The sequence below is a fragment of the Cheilinus undulatus genome, linkage group 10, assembly GCF_018320785.1.
Source record: "Cheilinus undulatus linkage group 10, ASM1832078v1, whole genome shotgun sequence".
NCBI lineage: Eukaryota > Metazoa > Chordata > Actinopteri > Labriformes > Labridae > Cheilinus > Cheilinus undulatus.
The window spans coordinates 46043093-46058415 of NC_054874.1; the positions used below are offsets into that span (position 1 = coordinate 46043093).

At 39.6% G+C, this 15323-nt stretch overlaps 1 protein-coding gene across 1 annotated transcript in view; it reads left to right on the forward strand.

Annotated features, from left to right (window-relative positions):
• The window catches only part of fat2 (FAT atypical cadherin 2), a 162928-nt gene that overhangs the window by 15575 nt on the left and 132030 nt on the right, over positions 1-15323 (forward strand). Inside the window, exons 3-5 of the mRNA XM_041797927.1 lie at positions 8425-8483; positions 9083-9394; positions 12357-12564. Coding sequence (XP_041653861.1) covers positions 8425-8483; positions 9083-9394; positions 12357-12564 — 579 coding nt within the window. The remainder of the gene's footprint in view (positions 1-8424; positions 8484-9082; positions 9395-12356; positions 12565-15323) is intronic.

Genomic DNA, 15323 nt, shown 5'->3' on the forward strand with positions numbered 1-15323 from the left:
AATGGGGCTCACTGAGTGAAATAAGGCCGTCTTTAAATAAAAAAAAAAGGGAGAAGAAAAGGTATCCACCACTGAGGAGCGGCCCTGAGAGAAAGACGAGTAAACAAACAAACCGAGCCCTGACATGCCGGACAACATTGTTTACTCTCACATGGTTTTGACAGCAGTCCAGCATGGCTGAGTGAAAACAGGCGGCGAGGTAAAGACGAGGCTTACCCCCTGATTCCCATGTCTGTGCTAATGACAAAAGCACACTTTCCACTGTGCCCCACCTGTCCTAATGATGTCCTCCCAGCAGGGTTTGTTTGCAGAGTCTGCAGAGTTGTAAAGAAAGACCGAATGACCCTCAGCTCTGAGCACAGGAAACAGCTCCCACTACTCTAGTCTGCCTCCACAGAGTCTTTTTAAATCAAGCTACATACTTCGTACCTAACTTCATAAAACTTCAGGAACCCCACTGAAAAAACACAAATACAGTCCATCAGTTTTATTGTAATTAATTCAGTCTTTCCATTTAGTGGTTCATTCAAAGATGTGAAGTTCACTATCCAGCAATCAGGATGATATCGATATCTGTGGGGCCCTCTATAGAGAGTTGTGTTTCCAAATCAGGTCAATTCAGTTGAATTTAGCACAGGCGGACTCTAATCAAGGTGTAGAAACATCTCAGCAAAGATCAGAGAAATGGGAGGCATTTAAACTGCATTTCATGTGTTTTTTCAAATGCTTCAAATACTGTCAATGTGATATTTTAGTTTTTTTATTACCTCTGCCAAGGAGGTTATGTGATCGGTTGGGTTTGTTCGTTTGTTCGTTCGTTAGTTTGTTAGCAACATAACTCAAAAAAGTCATGGATGGATTTTTATGAAATTTTCAGGAAATGTCAGAAATGGCATAAGGAAGAACTGATTACATTTTGGGACTGATCCGGATCACCGTCTGGGTCCAGGAATTTTTTTGAAGGATTCTTTACTGTTGGGAGATAGGACTAATGGTGGAGGTCTGCACTGTTACCACTTTGCACCAGGAGATGGCGGACATAAGTAACTTCAATCCCAGCAGCATGTTTTTGGTGTGTTTCTATTGAAAGTTTTGGAGTTCATAGACTTTGAAAGACACACACCCGATCGAAGAGACGAGTCGGAGCGTAACAGAGAGAAAGACAGCAAACTGTAGCGAGAATACGCACAATGCTGGGAGGAATAGAGGAATATTCACCCTCTGCCATGACTTTCAGTCATCCGGTGAGACCATGGGTGCTTCCGCCATGACAGTCCACATGTAGTGAAGCCAGTGCTTTGCCTCACCGTGTCTCCACCCCACCGGGGAGGGAGTAATCGGCAAATTAAATTTTGGGAGTGATCTAGATCACCGTCTGAATCCAGGAATGTTTTTTAAAGGATTCTTCACTATTGGGAGATGGGGCTAATGGTGGAGGTCTGCGCTCTCTGAGTGCTTTTCTAGTTTTTAATAAATTTGCAAAAAATCTAAAATTATTTTTTCACTGTCATGATGTGGTGCTAAGTCTAGATTAATGAGCATAAAAATATATATTTTTTCGACTGTAGCATCATGAATGCTCTGTATACATAAAGTGTTTTTATTATGTACGAATACAAATCTTAATTGAATTTTGATTTACAGTTAGTTGTTGAATAAGAGCCCTCTACATAGCACAGTAAAACTGAGGTGGGTTTAAGGATGAACTTTTATGTTTTGAAAGGCAGGGTAGAAGTAGCTGGCACACTTTGTTATGGAGGAAGGAGGTATTAAATACAAACCAGCTTCTGGCAAAAGAGAAAGAAAAATACCAAATGCTAAATTTAAAATGACAGGAAGTTGATTTTCCTGCTGAGCTGAATATCAACCGACAAAAATCCTCATTCAGGAGTTTAACTAGAAATTTGTTATTCTTTTCTTTATATCTTTAAAAGATGTAACGCTCGTTCCCCGCTGACACTGAGGTGATCTGTATACTTAAGCGGTGAATATAAACAGTATCAGGGAGAGTCAGAGTTGTACTTGGAGTTCTGCCCGCTTCCTCACCTGTGCTCACCTGGCCTTGAGCCTAACAAAACCCAACCTGCTGAAACAATGACACATCCACAGGAAAGTTCAAACTCAAGGAGAACACAACTGCCTTTATGATTCTGATCGTCAGTGTAAGAGTTGTCACTGACTTCTTAAGGTAAATCAATCCAGCGCTCACGTCTGTAAAGATTAATCAGCCTTAAGTGTTGAGAAACCCCCCAGTCAGAGCTGGAGTAGTGCTTTTAAATCCCTTCAGCCTGGCTCCAGTTAGTAATTTATGTATGGGAAAACCCTTCACACTTCTACACAATCTCTCCTGGAAGGCATTCTCGCTGCTGCTCTCAATGATTCACATAAAAAGTGACACAAATTGTTGTGAGAAAGATTCAAATGTAAAGAAGATACTAAGGTTTATGGACATGCATTCCGAGTAAAATCACTGCCTGAGAGTCACCGGCACTTTCTAAGATATATTTCAAAGTACTGGCTTACACAAAAACCAGTATGTTAGCTTAATGCTAACACGTTAAAAACTGCCATTACCTGGCTGATAGTTAGCATTTAGGTCCTCTTTTATGTTGTTGAGCCCGCACAGCTGCCATCAGATCTCACAGAAACTTGCATCACCAAATGTGACGTCAGTTTAGATTCAATAAAAGTACGATTTTCAATACTAGTTGTATTTTTAATAAAAAGCTCCTGTGAGTGAAAGGAAGAAAGCATCCTTGAGATTTCTCATCCTTCTGCTGTTTTGAAACTGGCATCATTTGACCGAATTTAACTTCCTAGTATTGTTAAAACCGTAGACAAGATGCTTCCCAATACTGACTTTTTAAAATCAGTGTAAACATCTGATTTCTATGCTGGGAAATTTATAGAAATTGTTGCAAAAGCTCCTCAAATCCTGATATCTGACATGGTCGATGAAGCTGGGACTACTGGTGAAACATGAAGACAGCTTAGAGTCCTCAAACCAGCTCCCACAGCACCAATCCAGGGTTGGAATTGGAGAGGAAACTTGTGAATTTTAAAGCCTTGCTTTTTAACACACCAATTACCCAGGTGTTCAGTGGAGAAACAGAAGTGAAGTTAGGACACAGCTGTTAGATTTGTTCTACTTAATGTCTCCTGCTTCTCATGTGATAAATCAAGCACAACACCATGAAGGATGTGTTGAGAAATGTGTGCACGATTGTCTACATTTGTACGATTCACTGCGTCTCATCCTTCTCTGTGATGGAAGCCTTTTGGCACCGTGCTCAGAGGTTGTCTTTTAGAAGTGATCTGTGTGCCAAATGGTTGTAGCTCATGCCATAAAACCACATCAGAGCCAGGTTGGTTTCAACCTGAGACTTTTATTACACGCCACAAAACCCTCTCTGTTCCCTGAATACTGCCGTCCTTTTCACTGTCACACTAATCATTACGAAACAAAAGAATGGCCTTCCAGAATACTTACAGACTTCACATAGGCTACTTACTGGGGCATGTTTAGTTAGGTCAAATCACTTTATATTCTGTATTTTAGATGCCATAACTTGAACCAAGCTGCTTTACACCAGCATTCAGAATGAAAGAGCAATGTATGTGAACAATATGTAAATTAAAATGATGACAGTTTGAGACAAAAACAGGCTAGAGCGTGCACAAACTTAAAAAGTTAAATAGAAAGTTATTAAAAAACAAACCATTTCAAGTAGAAAACCTACTATATGAGCCTTTTAAATAACCTGCAATTATTCTGACTTCATTTTAACACATTATTTGTATAAAATACACAAAGGCAATGGGATTTTGGTGCCAAGTTTACAAGTCTTAATGCAAACTTTTCAAAGAGGCCAACAGACAAGTACACTGGATCTAACATTTTTAAATAATATTTACTTAGGTCTCAATCCTGCATTCAAAGAAGAAACTGGTAAATAGTTAAGTAAATAAATGATGTGATGGAGTGCTTGACATACCAGATGGACTGTTCCATTTTCCATTGCATGGGTACATTTCACATTCATCTGGGAAACCTCGTACAAAGTGTTTTTGAAGGGCAGGGCATTTAAGAAGATTCTCAGAAGGTGATTGGACGAACATTCACTCTGTCACATTTATTTTGGGGAAGACCCCCGAAAAACAGACGACTTTGCCTCTTGTTACCTGATGTGTCTTGAATTCTGATTTCTTTTTTCAGTTGTAATAAAATTAAGATAGTAAATTACATTTTATTGACAGTAAAATACAAAGGACTACATAGAAAAATGTGAGAATACTTCAAAAGGGTTTCAGTATTTCATAATCATTAGCAACATTTTAAAACTTCACAAAAAGCCAAACATTTGTTAACACTTAGTTTAACTTCTATAAAGCACTTGTCATGCATTAATACTTATTTGTATGTGATAACAGTTATGCATGTTGAATAATATGTTGATCTATAGTGCAGCATTGCATCTAAGTAGTATAAAGTGTTATTTAATTATATTTGTCCAATCAGAAATCAATATAACCAGGTTAGGCTACATCTAAAGTTACACCTATATGCAGATGATTTTATCCTATTCAATCTTTTTGATTGGCCTTTGATAAGTGCATTAAAAAAAAATAAAATTAGTCACCTTTATCACCAGTTAGAGTCATTTGTATGTGTAAGTAGGTTGTCAGTGTGACAGATTTCATCTTTAAGTGATCCTGTTGCTTCTATAGAAGCTGATTTTCATCCTTTCAAAAGGCGAGACATGTCCCATTCTTTTGAAACCCTTGTTAGGAGCTGAATCAATAATCATTTCACACCAGCAATTAACGAGGGGTTTCCCTCATCTCTTCACTTTGGTGTGAAGGGTAAAAACACCCCTCAATCACACACTCATCTCTCTGTGATCCACACACTCCTCTGTGTGACCTCTGTTGTTATTCAGCCGGCAGCGTTCGCAGCCCTCCTCTGTGTGTCTCTGAGCGTCTCTGGTGTCCCTATTAGAGCTAATAACGGCCCTAAAACACTTCACTTCATTTATTTAGATTAGATGAGACGAGGTCAAAAGCTGGGTAGAGAAATTGGCTCACAGCTGCAGAAAAAACTAAAGAGAGATAGCGATGGCAGAAAAACGGAAACATCAAAGACGGGGATTAGACAAAAAGACACTTGATTACAAAATAAGATAAGTGGTATCATTTGAAACATTAAAGTGACAGAAATCCAGCATGGATAAAAGATTTCTTTGACTTTTAGATCAGTTAATTTAATTTAGAAATGTGTCAGATTGTTTCATCAGGAGATTTGGAGATACTCTGCCTCCCTTTAAAAGATGAAAACATATTTTTGGAAAGGGTTTTGGTGCTAAACATTCGGGAACTTTGATCTACATGAGTAAGAGTTCATTTGTCGTGAAAGCATGATCAAATAAAGGCATCAAAGTTTAAACCAGCAAAGTTTAAATCCCTAAAACAAATGAGAGCCTTACGACAGATTTGTTGACTCGTCTGAGATTAGATTAGTTCATCATGACATCACTTGTCTTTAAATCCACCAGTGAATGTGTCATTCCTTACTGCAGTTAAAGCATCTCACTGATGTGGTGGAGTGGAGAGACTGCTGGACCAGGCAGTCGCTATTAGGGCTGAACAAAAATAATCTAAGTGCCATTTTTGCCTCCAATATTGCGATTGCGATTTGATATGCGATTATTATTGGGTTCCTCATCTTGTGTATTTTTCAACAACTTCAAGCAATACATCATTCAATATTACAACCTACATTAAGTCAGGAACATTGTTATCATACATTTAATTATTTTATTTTTATTGCGAAATGGATCTACTACAAGCAGCGTACTTTGACTTTCTTGAGAGTGCGTAGCTAGAAACCCCCACATGGAAAGATGCATTTATGGCGACGGACATTGATAACAATGAAATTACTCAGAAGCAATTAATCCATAGTAGCATGAATCTGAATATGAGGGAGCAACAAGCTTTAAAGTGGGGGTATTATGCCTTATTTTTTTAAGGCTCTACACCATCTCACTGATACACACATAGAAGCTTTACATGGTTTACAGCTCAGAAAACTCGTCATGTTTCTCACACTGGCGTCCTGAAAAGCCCTCATTTTAACCTCCATCTGAAACGCTTCATTTTCGCTGCTGTCTCTTTAACTCCCCTCGCTCCATGGACTTGCTTTCCTCAAATTGGTCAATTTTCCGGAGGCTGGCCAGCGACATGACTCAATGTTTTGTGTCTGCCCCCTCCAATGTGGCTATATTGCTAGGCTAGTACTTGTAAACTTTGAATGAACAGGTCCAAATGAGTGAATTATGGCGAATCTTGATATGTGTTAGACCCAGAGTCTGACCCTGATAGTTTGGAGGGGGAATAAAACCAGCAGCAGCGCAGGATGTATCTGTGTGGTAAGTGTTTAACTACTGTGTTGCTAAATGCTAAATGCTAAAAGGCCTTGTGGGGGCGGTCTGTTCCACTTTGCCGGCAGCACGGGCCACGAACCAGTCAGGAGATCCTATTGTGATGACCTCATCAGTTTGCTCCATCGAAATCTTGTCTTCGGAGAACACTGGGAGAATCTCAGAGAGATTTTCAATGAACTGTTTTCATCAGTTTACACGCTAAATCCAAGATTACTGCCGCATACATTTATCTTGCGATTTGAAAATTTGCATACGTAAAGTATGGACACCCAACATTGTGACTTGATATTTATGTTTTAAAAACCGGAAAAGTATAATACCCCCTCTTTAAGCCATAAAGGAGGTGGCTGGGGTGGAGGAGGGGAAGCTTAGCCAGTAGCAGCTTGATGCATCAGCATTGAGGCAAGCAGGGATTAGTGAGAAGTACGTCACCTTTAAATTGGCTGCTGAGTTGAGAGAAAGTGCTGTGAATGGCTGTGGGAGCAGTGAGGCAATAAATGGTGTCAGCTGGCTGTCAGCCAAAAGCGGCTAGGGGTAAGACTTCTGTGAACAAACGCTAAGCAAGATAGAACAATAAAAAAAAAATACATTTAATTACAATTATTGTTGCTCATATTGCAAATTTGATATCAATTACTGTATTGAATGGGGATTATTTTTGTTATGTCACTCGTCTTAATTAAGAAAATGTGCATAAAATCGCTGCTACTGCAAAAAATGAATGTATTCAGCTGGTATTTTTACATATTTCAAGTTAAAGCGATTTTACAACATCTGCAATATGTAAATTGCAGCCAGCCATAGTGAGATTTAATCTCATTTGCAATTAATTTTCCAGCCCTAGTCACTATGCAGTTCTACCATTCCACTAACAATCACAGTTTTGTTGGCATTGCTGCTTATGTCAAAAGGCTTTAAACCAGAGTAATGTAATGAATTTTTCTGCTTCTTCTGCATCAGGAAATCTTTTATCTAAATAATCCTTTACATGATGACTTCAGACTCTAAGACTAGCATTTTTTGTAGCTCCAGGTTAAAGTTAAACAGACTTATAATGCAAAACTTTCAGCATACTTTAACTTTATATTTATACAGATGCACAAAATTTGTAAGAATCTGCAGAGCTGTCAAAGTGCCCGATTTTTTTATAAGGCTGAGGTTTCCCACAAGGTGCAGATGCACCAGCAGACAAACAGCTGTGTACAGACCTATGTGCGTCAATAACCAGTTGTGCCACATAGTTTATAGGTCAAATCAGAAACAGACAAATGCCAGAGATTCAGACAGACATGCTGATTCACCAAACCACTTGTAAGCCCTGCGTCTGCCGCTGCTGGTTCAGCCTGTATCAGATGGTCCTGTAGAAGATTTAGCATGTTTAACTGACACTGCATGGGCATTAAAGAGGGCCACCTGATTGGCTGTTCAGGCAGGGCAGTCTGGTTTATACTTAAGCCCAAGCAGCAGCATTACAACACAGTGGGAATACTATATATATGTTGTAATATTCTTTCTGGGGGCCCTAAATCCCTAGCTGCGCCCCTGGTTGTTATGTATGATTTTGGTGTCATTTATGTCCATAAGCTTTAAGGAGCAGTATAGGCTTCATTAATTTTATCAGAGATATCTGTGAAAAATTGCTCAAGTATTTTAAGATTTGCAGCGCATTGTTTGTCTATGCCCTCAACAGACTTATAAAAACCATCACACATACTCATGCTGCACATGCTCAGGAGGTTATTTCACTAGCTGACTCACAGATACTTTCACAGCAGAAGGAAGAACATCTGTAAACCAAAAAGTGTTTTCTTAGGTGCTGCACCTCTGTGAGAATATCCCCTGACACAGCCACCTAAAACAACAGTAGCACTCACACTTCTAACTGTTCCTGTCTGTCTGTTTGTTTGTTTGTTTGGGTGTAATTAGTACTCTCACTTCTCGGGACTGAGGCTCACAGCAGCAACTCTCTTTGTGTGTACAGGTGTGATCAGCACTCACTCGGCCCTGGATCGGGAGAATAAAGCGGAGCACAGTGTCGAGGTGAGACTCCTCAAAACAACACTTTCATTCCCCCACAGCTGAAGCTGAGAAAAATAATAAAAGTTGCTGTTTTTGTGGAGCAGCAGAGGTTCATAGCATCAATAAATCCACAGCTATGTCTTCTACAGGCTGTTAGCTCCCATGCCGCTCTTCAAACATCTTCGGCAACAACAGAACATGAGTAAAACGTGTCTCTAACAGGCACTTAGGAGATATTTACACCTAATATTAACATGTGTCATGGGTGATGTGATCACAAACAGACAGCTTTAAGTACGTCTGTTCACACGAGGGATAATAAAGTTTCTACATGTGTCTCCACTGACCTTTTACTAGATCGCACTCTCTGTATTTAGAACAGCTTAAACTTTCAGCATTCAAAGAAAAATATTAAAGGCTGTTAGCAATAAAGTATCCAGCCCCATAATAAATGAAATATAATTAGCTATTGAATGCAGTTTGAAATTTCTTGCTTGGCCTCATTTGAATCACATTCCCAATAATTGACAGCCCAAAACAATGTCCATATGGTAGTATTTATTCTCACTTTCCCTGCTAGTTTTTAGTGATGATGCTCATTTTTCTCCTTCCTTTTTAAGGTCATTGTTTCTGATAATGGATCGCCGTCTTTGCGCTCCACTGCCACCGTCGTGATCAAAGTCCTAGACGCCAATGACAACCGACCCAAGTTCACCGACAAACTCTTCCACGTCACACTGCCTGAACAGAGGGAGCAGGCCGGTAAACAGGAAGTCTGCAGGATGTTCGCCCGTGACGATGACGAGGGCTCCAACGCCGTTGTGACCTACAGGCTCCACGACAACAAGGATGATCGGTTTGAGATCGACTCAGTGACGGGGGTAGTGACAGCACACGGGGATTTCTGGCCTCGAAACTACACCATCCTCACGGTGAGTTTCCCTCGCTCCATCCACAGCTGTCAGTTATTATTATGTCATTTACCCACGGTGCATCCTGCAGCACCAGCCAAAACACGCCTCTGGTCTTTCACCAAGAGTGATTATGAGTTTGTATTCATAGACTACGGGGGTAAATACTCTCTCTGAGGAGTCCTGCTTCATTTGCGTGTCTCTGTAGGAGGTGTGGACACTTTAAAGTCTTGGCCGAGCCCACCGGCTCCGCTAAAGAGGCTAAATTACCCGTGCTTAACACCTTGAAAGGCACTTCTCGAACACCTGCTCTGAAACCAGTGCATGTTCTCAGTCCTTGTCATCACTCTGCTTTGTAGAAATAGAGAGGTTAATCAGCTTCAAGAAAAGCACCAGAGGACTTTAGAAAAATCTGAAAACTCTGTTTTAACCACTCTGAGGACGTACAGAGACGTCATTAAGAGATGCCTGGTAAGGAAGTGTACGTCTAGTGCTTACATGTTTTAATTGAGTCCTGTTAACACAGTTTGGATACAACAGTGATTCTTCAATGTTAAATGTGCATCCACATGACTCCAAAGGTTGGGGTCATCTGTCATAGTCCAGAAGTTATATCTACTACTGCAAGATTAAAGCCTATTTTTGGACTTGTGTTGTATCCTGAAAAAACAGCCTTTCTCAGAACAGTTGCTTTTGGTGTGCATCTGGCATACAGCTGCATGCTTCCATGGCCCCTGGGAGAAACATGGCTGCCAAAGGCAACAGTGGCCCACCCTTATATGTCAGTAAAACATCCCACAATCAGTACATGCTAATGTTGCTAACCACTGAAACCACATGCTATGTGCTTCTGAATGCCATGTGGCACCTATAAAAGAAACAACTGACCGGTTTCACATAGTTAAAGGAAAGCTTGTACCAAGGTTGATATAGTTAACTAAAACTTACTAAATAACTAAAACTAAAATTCAAAAATTATTGTAGTTAAATGAAACTAAATAAAACTAAGCTTTACCAAAAAATGAAAAATAACTAAAACTATATAGTGCACTTACAAAACTAACCAGAATAAAATAAAAAAGGAGACAAAATATCCTTAGTTTTATTCTTTGACACAACCATACTGACTGGCATCGACACCCAAATCTGGGGAGTGTGATCTGATTGGTTAAGACTTCACATAGTGGTAGTTTTATGCCTGGAGTTGTATTCAAACATCATCATTGAGTAAATTAAATGATAAGTGAAGAGAAGCCTGTTTTAATATGTTTTTAAAAATGTATGACACTCAGCCCCGACATCTATCCGTGAAAAACCTAAAACTAACACTAAAACTAATAACAACCAAACTAAAACGAAGCATTTTTGTAAAATAAATACTAAATTAAACTAACAAACTAGCGATCAAAACTAATAAAAACTAAACTTAAATTGAACACAGATAGTAAAATAGAAATAAAAATAAAAACTAATGAAAAATCCAAAACTTTTAAACAAAAAACCAACATTTTGTTATCATTCATACATTTCTCATAATGAGGGAACGGCATCATTTACTGAGTAGAAAAGTAAAAATCAAACAAGCAAAAGAAGGCATCCAAGCCAAGGTTATAATAGCTAGGCCTTAAGAAGTGCTGAAAAATTCTACATATTGTATCTTCAGTGAAAAAATTGCAGTTAGCTCATTTTCCCAGATTGTTCAGCCCTAGTCTAGATATCCAAATCTATGCAAAAACATTGACACGGCAGTGCACGATATACATAGACAGGTTCTTTTGCAGCCTGCCTCAAGTGGCGACTCAAGGAACTGCAGTTTTTCTGCATCAGTTTGATTTTCAGTTTTCTACACCAGAAGTTTCCTCTTGATTCAAAACTGTAATGGGTTCACAGATGGCTTGTATAAGTGCAATAAGAATAGAGGTTCCTTAATAAAGTGTAAAGTGGTTGTGGCATTTTTAGTCTGTTTTGAGAGCTTTAATCATATTTCTATGATCAAACTGCAAAAACTCAACTCCAGGCAAATGTATTTGTCCAATTTCATTGACAACTAAACAGTTACGTGACCCCCAAAATAAAGGTGCTAGAGACCAGGGACCCCCACTGTACCTGAAGGTGGTTGAACACATTCATGCACATTCAAGAATAGTCATGTGGAGACAAGGCCGTCCATAAGGAGGGATAAAGGGGAGAGCTTTCTGGGCCCAGCCAAACTGGGGGCTCATGGAGGTCAAAAGAATCATTGTAAAGTTAAGCTGGGATATCCATATTATATATTTAACCTGAAAAAATATCCACCTTTGTCAGTGAAACAAGTCTCTTTTTAAAATCATTTGTGTAGTAAATAGCCTTCTTAAAAATGTAAATCTAGTTTGTTTAAAAAAATGAATTAAAATGTGTTAAAAAATGGAGAAAATGGGTTAATAATGGCAAAAATGGTGTTAAAGGTGGTAAAATTGGATCTCAAAAGTAGCAGCAATTGGTTAGAAGTGGCAAAATGATTTAAGAATGGCAAAAAGTAACAAAAAAAGGCAAACATGGGTTACAGTGGCAAAAAATGGGCATAAATAGTGGTAAAAGGGTGTTTAAAAGTGGCTGAACTTACTTTAGATTGGCAAAAATGGGTGGAAATTTGGTGAAATGGGAAGAAAAATAGATATAAACTGGCAAAACAGTGCTAAATGAGAATGACAAAGTATGCAGATACCCCCGCTTGGGGGGTTGCGAGACATTAGTGCAAGCAATCTTTAGTGCAAGCAATCTGGCCATTATTTTTGCTGTTTCATATTTTAAAATTACAACTGGCAGCTGAATGTGGCTGTAATGAGATATTTTTCATCAAAATTAAGTTAATTGACTTTATTTTGATTTGAGTTTTTGAGGTTTTTCAGGATATTTTTGTGAATTGTGTGAATCTTGTTTGGCTAACTTTAACAGAAACTTTCCTGAAACACCATTATATTTATTTAATTGTGTTGATTTCCAGATTAAAGCTACAGACAAGGGCAGCCCACCCCGCTCCTCCACAGCGAGACTCGACATCGAGTGGATCGCCCGCCCCCCACCCTCCGACGAGCCAATCACCTTCGATGAACCCCACTTCACCTTCGCAGTCATGGAGACGGAGCCTGTTACTCACATGGTGGGCATCATCATGACTGAGACGCACCGGCAGAAGTGGTTCGATATCACAGGTGAGGGGAAATGGACAAACTCATGCACACACTCTGGTATCGAGCCGAGTATTGATCGAGAGCTGTTTGCTGAGCAGGTGAGGTGAGGAGAACAGAACAAACTTCAGGTCCTGATGAAAAACAAGCTCCACACAAATGGGGGTAATGATCTCTTAAAGAAGACAGAGGATGGAGGAGAAAACTATTAATATTTATTCCTTCACATGGCAGAAGAATCAGCTGGTATCAGAGCTGAGAGATCACTGCGTAATGACCTCCCATAGATCAGAGTTTCTCCCTCTCCTCCTGCTTCAGGCGAGCTAAAAAGCAAACACATAAGGAAATGATTTCTGACATTCTCCATATTGCCACTTGTGCCGAAGTGCTGACTTGTGGAGCGCCGGCTTGCTGTGTAGAATGCATGTGGTTTGCAGCCATCATCCATCTGAATGAGCCTCCATATAAACAGTAGACAAGTTATTTTCTAAAGGTCAGCAGAGTCCGGCAGCAGTGAGTGATACCGGAGCAGAGGCAGGCCAGGATAAACAATACAGGAATGGATTTACTCTCTGATATTTTTACGGTTACACATCATCAATTTGTGATTTCACTGTTTCCAAGACTTATTTTCCACTAAGGTGCTGTGATTTATTTTATTGATCAGCCACAGATTTTCTCAATTGGCCTCTAAAACATCACGTTTCTCAGGGGAGTTTCAATCTGTTGGTCGGAGTTTGGATGTGGCTTTTAGCTGTTGAATTCAAGCTGGGACGGCTGTTACCAAAGGGCTTGCAGAGTTAAGAATGTCTAAAATTTTTGTATATCATGAAGAACTAGTCTAACAGTAATGAAAAAAATGTAATGTCTGTAATTAGTCTTATATTTTAAAGAGTCTGACACAACTTTGCAGAGCAGAAGGATTTCTGCGTTCCGCACTTTCATCTTGCAAAGCTCCCATCTGAACAGTTTGGGCCCGGTTAGAAAGTGACAGGACCAATCAGGAGTAAGAGGCAGTATTTTCAGGTACAGAAAATACTGTGTGACACACAGAACGTTAATCCAATCCTCCTCCAAGTTTTTTTTTTTCAAAGGCTCTGCCCTTTCCCAAACACCGTCTATGGGAAGTTTTCCAGATGGATGTGTGAAACAAATCAGGTTATCTGACACTTATAATGCAATAAAATCCTGCAGTCCGTATATCAAACTGCAAACTGACAAACTGATGGGTAACAAGGTTAAAATTAGCGACAGTTGGGCTCATGTCCGCACTAGCTCCTTCTTGATCTTCTGTTGTACAAAAGGGGATTTTGGCATGGGTGTTAATGGGACTTCAAGGGCTTCAGGATACAGAACTGCATGTGTTTGCACTGCAGTATTGACTTTAAAATTTAGCAGGCAAACTGCTAGACAGAGTAAAGTAGAAACCAGCAAAACTTTGTGTTCGTTAGTCTGGAACTGTTGCATCCAGTCATAGTGTTAAATGTCTGAGAAATTATGAACAGAGAATGCACACACAACTATTTTTACCAGCTTAAAAACCGCTTATGATGGTGTTGCTGTCACTTTTTTCTGATGCAGTCATTGTAACTTCCTCAAGTGTTGCTATCTAACATGCATATTGCAGAGCAATGTATATGAAACAGCTGGTTCAATGCACAAACACAAGTCTGAATATAGATATTCCCAGCCTTATAATAAACATTTACAAAACTTTTGTAAGTGGTTTAAATGGTAATAAAGCGTGCTATAGTTCAGTGGGAGCCTCTCTATTGATGGAGTAATGTGATATGTGTTCAGCAGCCTCCTAAAAGACATGCTGGGGCACTCTGACTGATTCGACTGGCGCGTGTTAAATCAAAGGTTGAAACCAGTGGTCTTCATTTTCTTGTGTTCAGTGTTAAAGCTTTCTTCTCTGTGTTTTTCAGTGGATTTCTTCCCTGAAAGATCTCACTTCTTTCCTGTGGGATTGAGAACAAAGCCTGATATGAAGTGTTGCCGTTTTCGGCTCGATTGGGTGTTTTCCAAAGTCAGACTCTGCGAACACTTCAGGAAATAGTGTGATATACTACCCTAAAGTGAGAAGTACATTATCAGGTTCTTTTTAATGGCACTGTATACAATTCCTTGCTTACCAAACAAACTGAAAATGAGTCTATTAATCCAGCAAAGCAACCAAAACAACATGCATGATTCTACTGGTGATGGCTGCACCACCTTACAGTCTGGAGTCACAAAGAAGTTTATTGGTTTGGACTTGAAGTCATTTTTACTAAGAAGTTGTAGTGTCTCTTGTTGAAGCTCAAAGCCCGAGCACAGCAACTGTCCATGACACAACATGATAGCGAGGCTGTTCAAAGAGCTTTGAAGTGATGGTGACGGCAGTGAGTCCTCTGTCTGTAGGGTAACTGAGGTGATGGTCTAATCCACAGGTCTTTTCTTTCACAGCATGTTTTCTGTCACAGACGAGACATGCCTCAGAGGGGGAATCTAAGGCTTAGCTTTAGTTAGCCGTGTCTGTTAGCGCTGACTGACCTGGTTCACCTTGATTGTCCTGATGGTTCCTCTGAGAATGGAAAATAATGATTTTTGTGGTCATTTTCAAGCCTGTTTTTCCAGGTATATTTGAGAGGAAAGACCATGGGAAAATGTCTGTTCCTCCACTGTTATTGCTGATAGGTGGTCTAAAACATTTCTGAGAACTTATTATTCAAAAAGATCTAATGTAAAGATGCCCAACACAAACAAAAGAGTAGCTACTTGCAGCTACACAGTACACACAG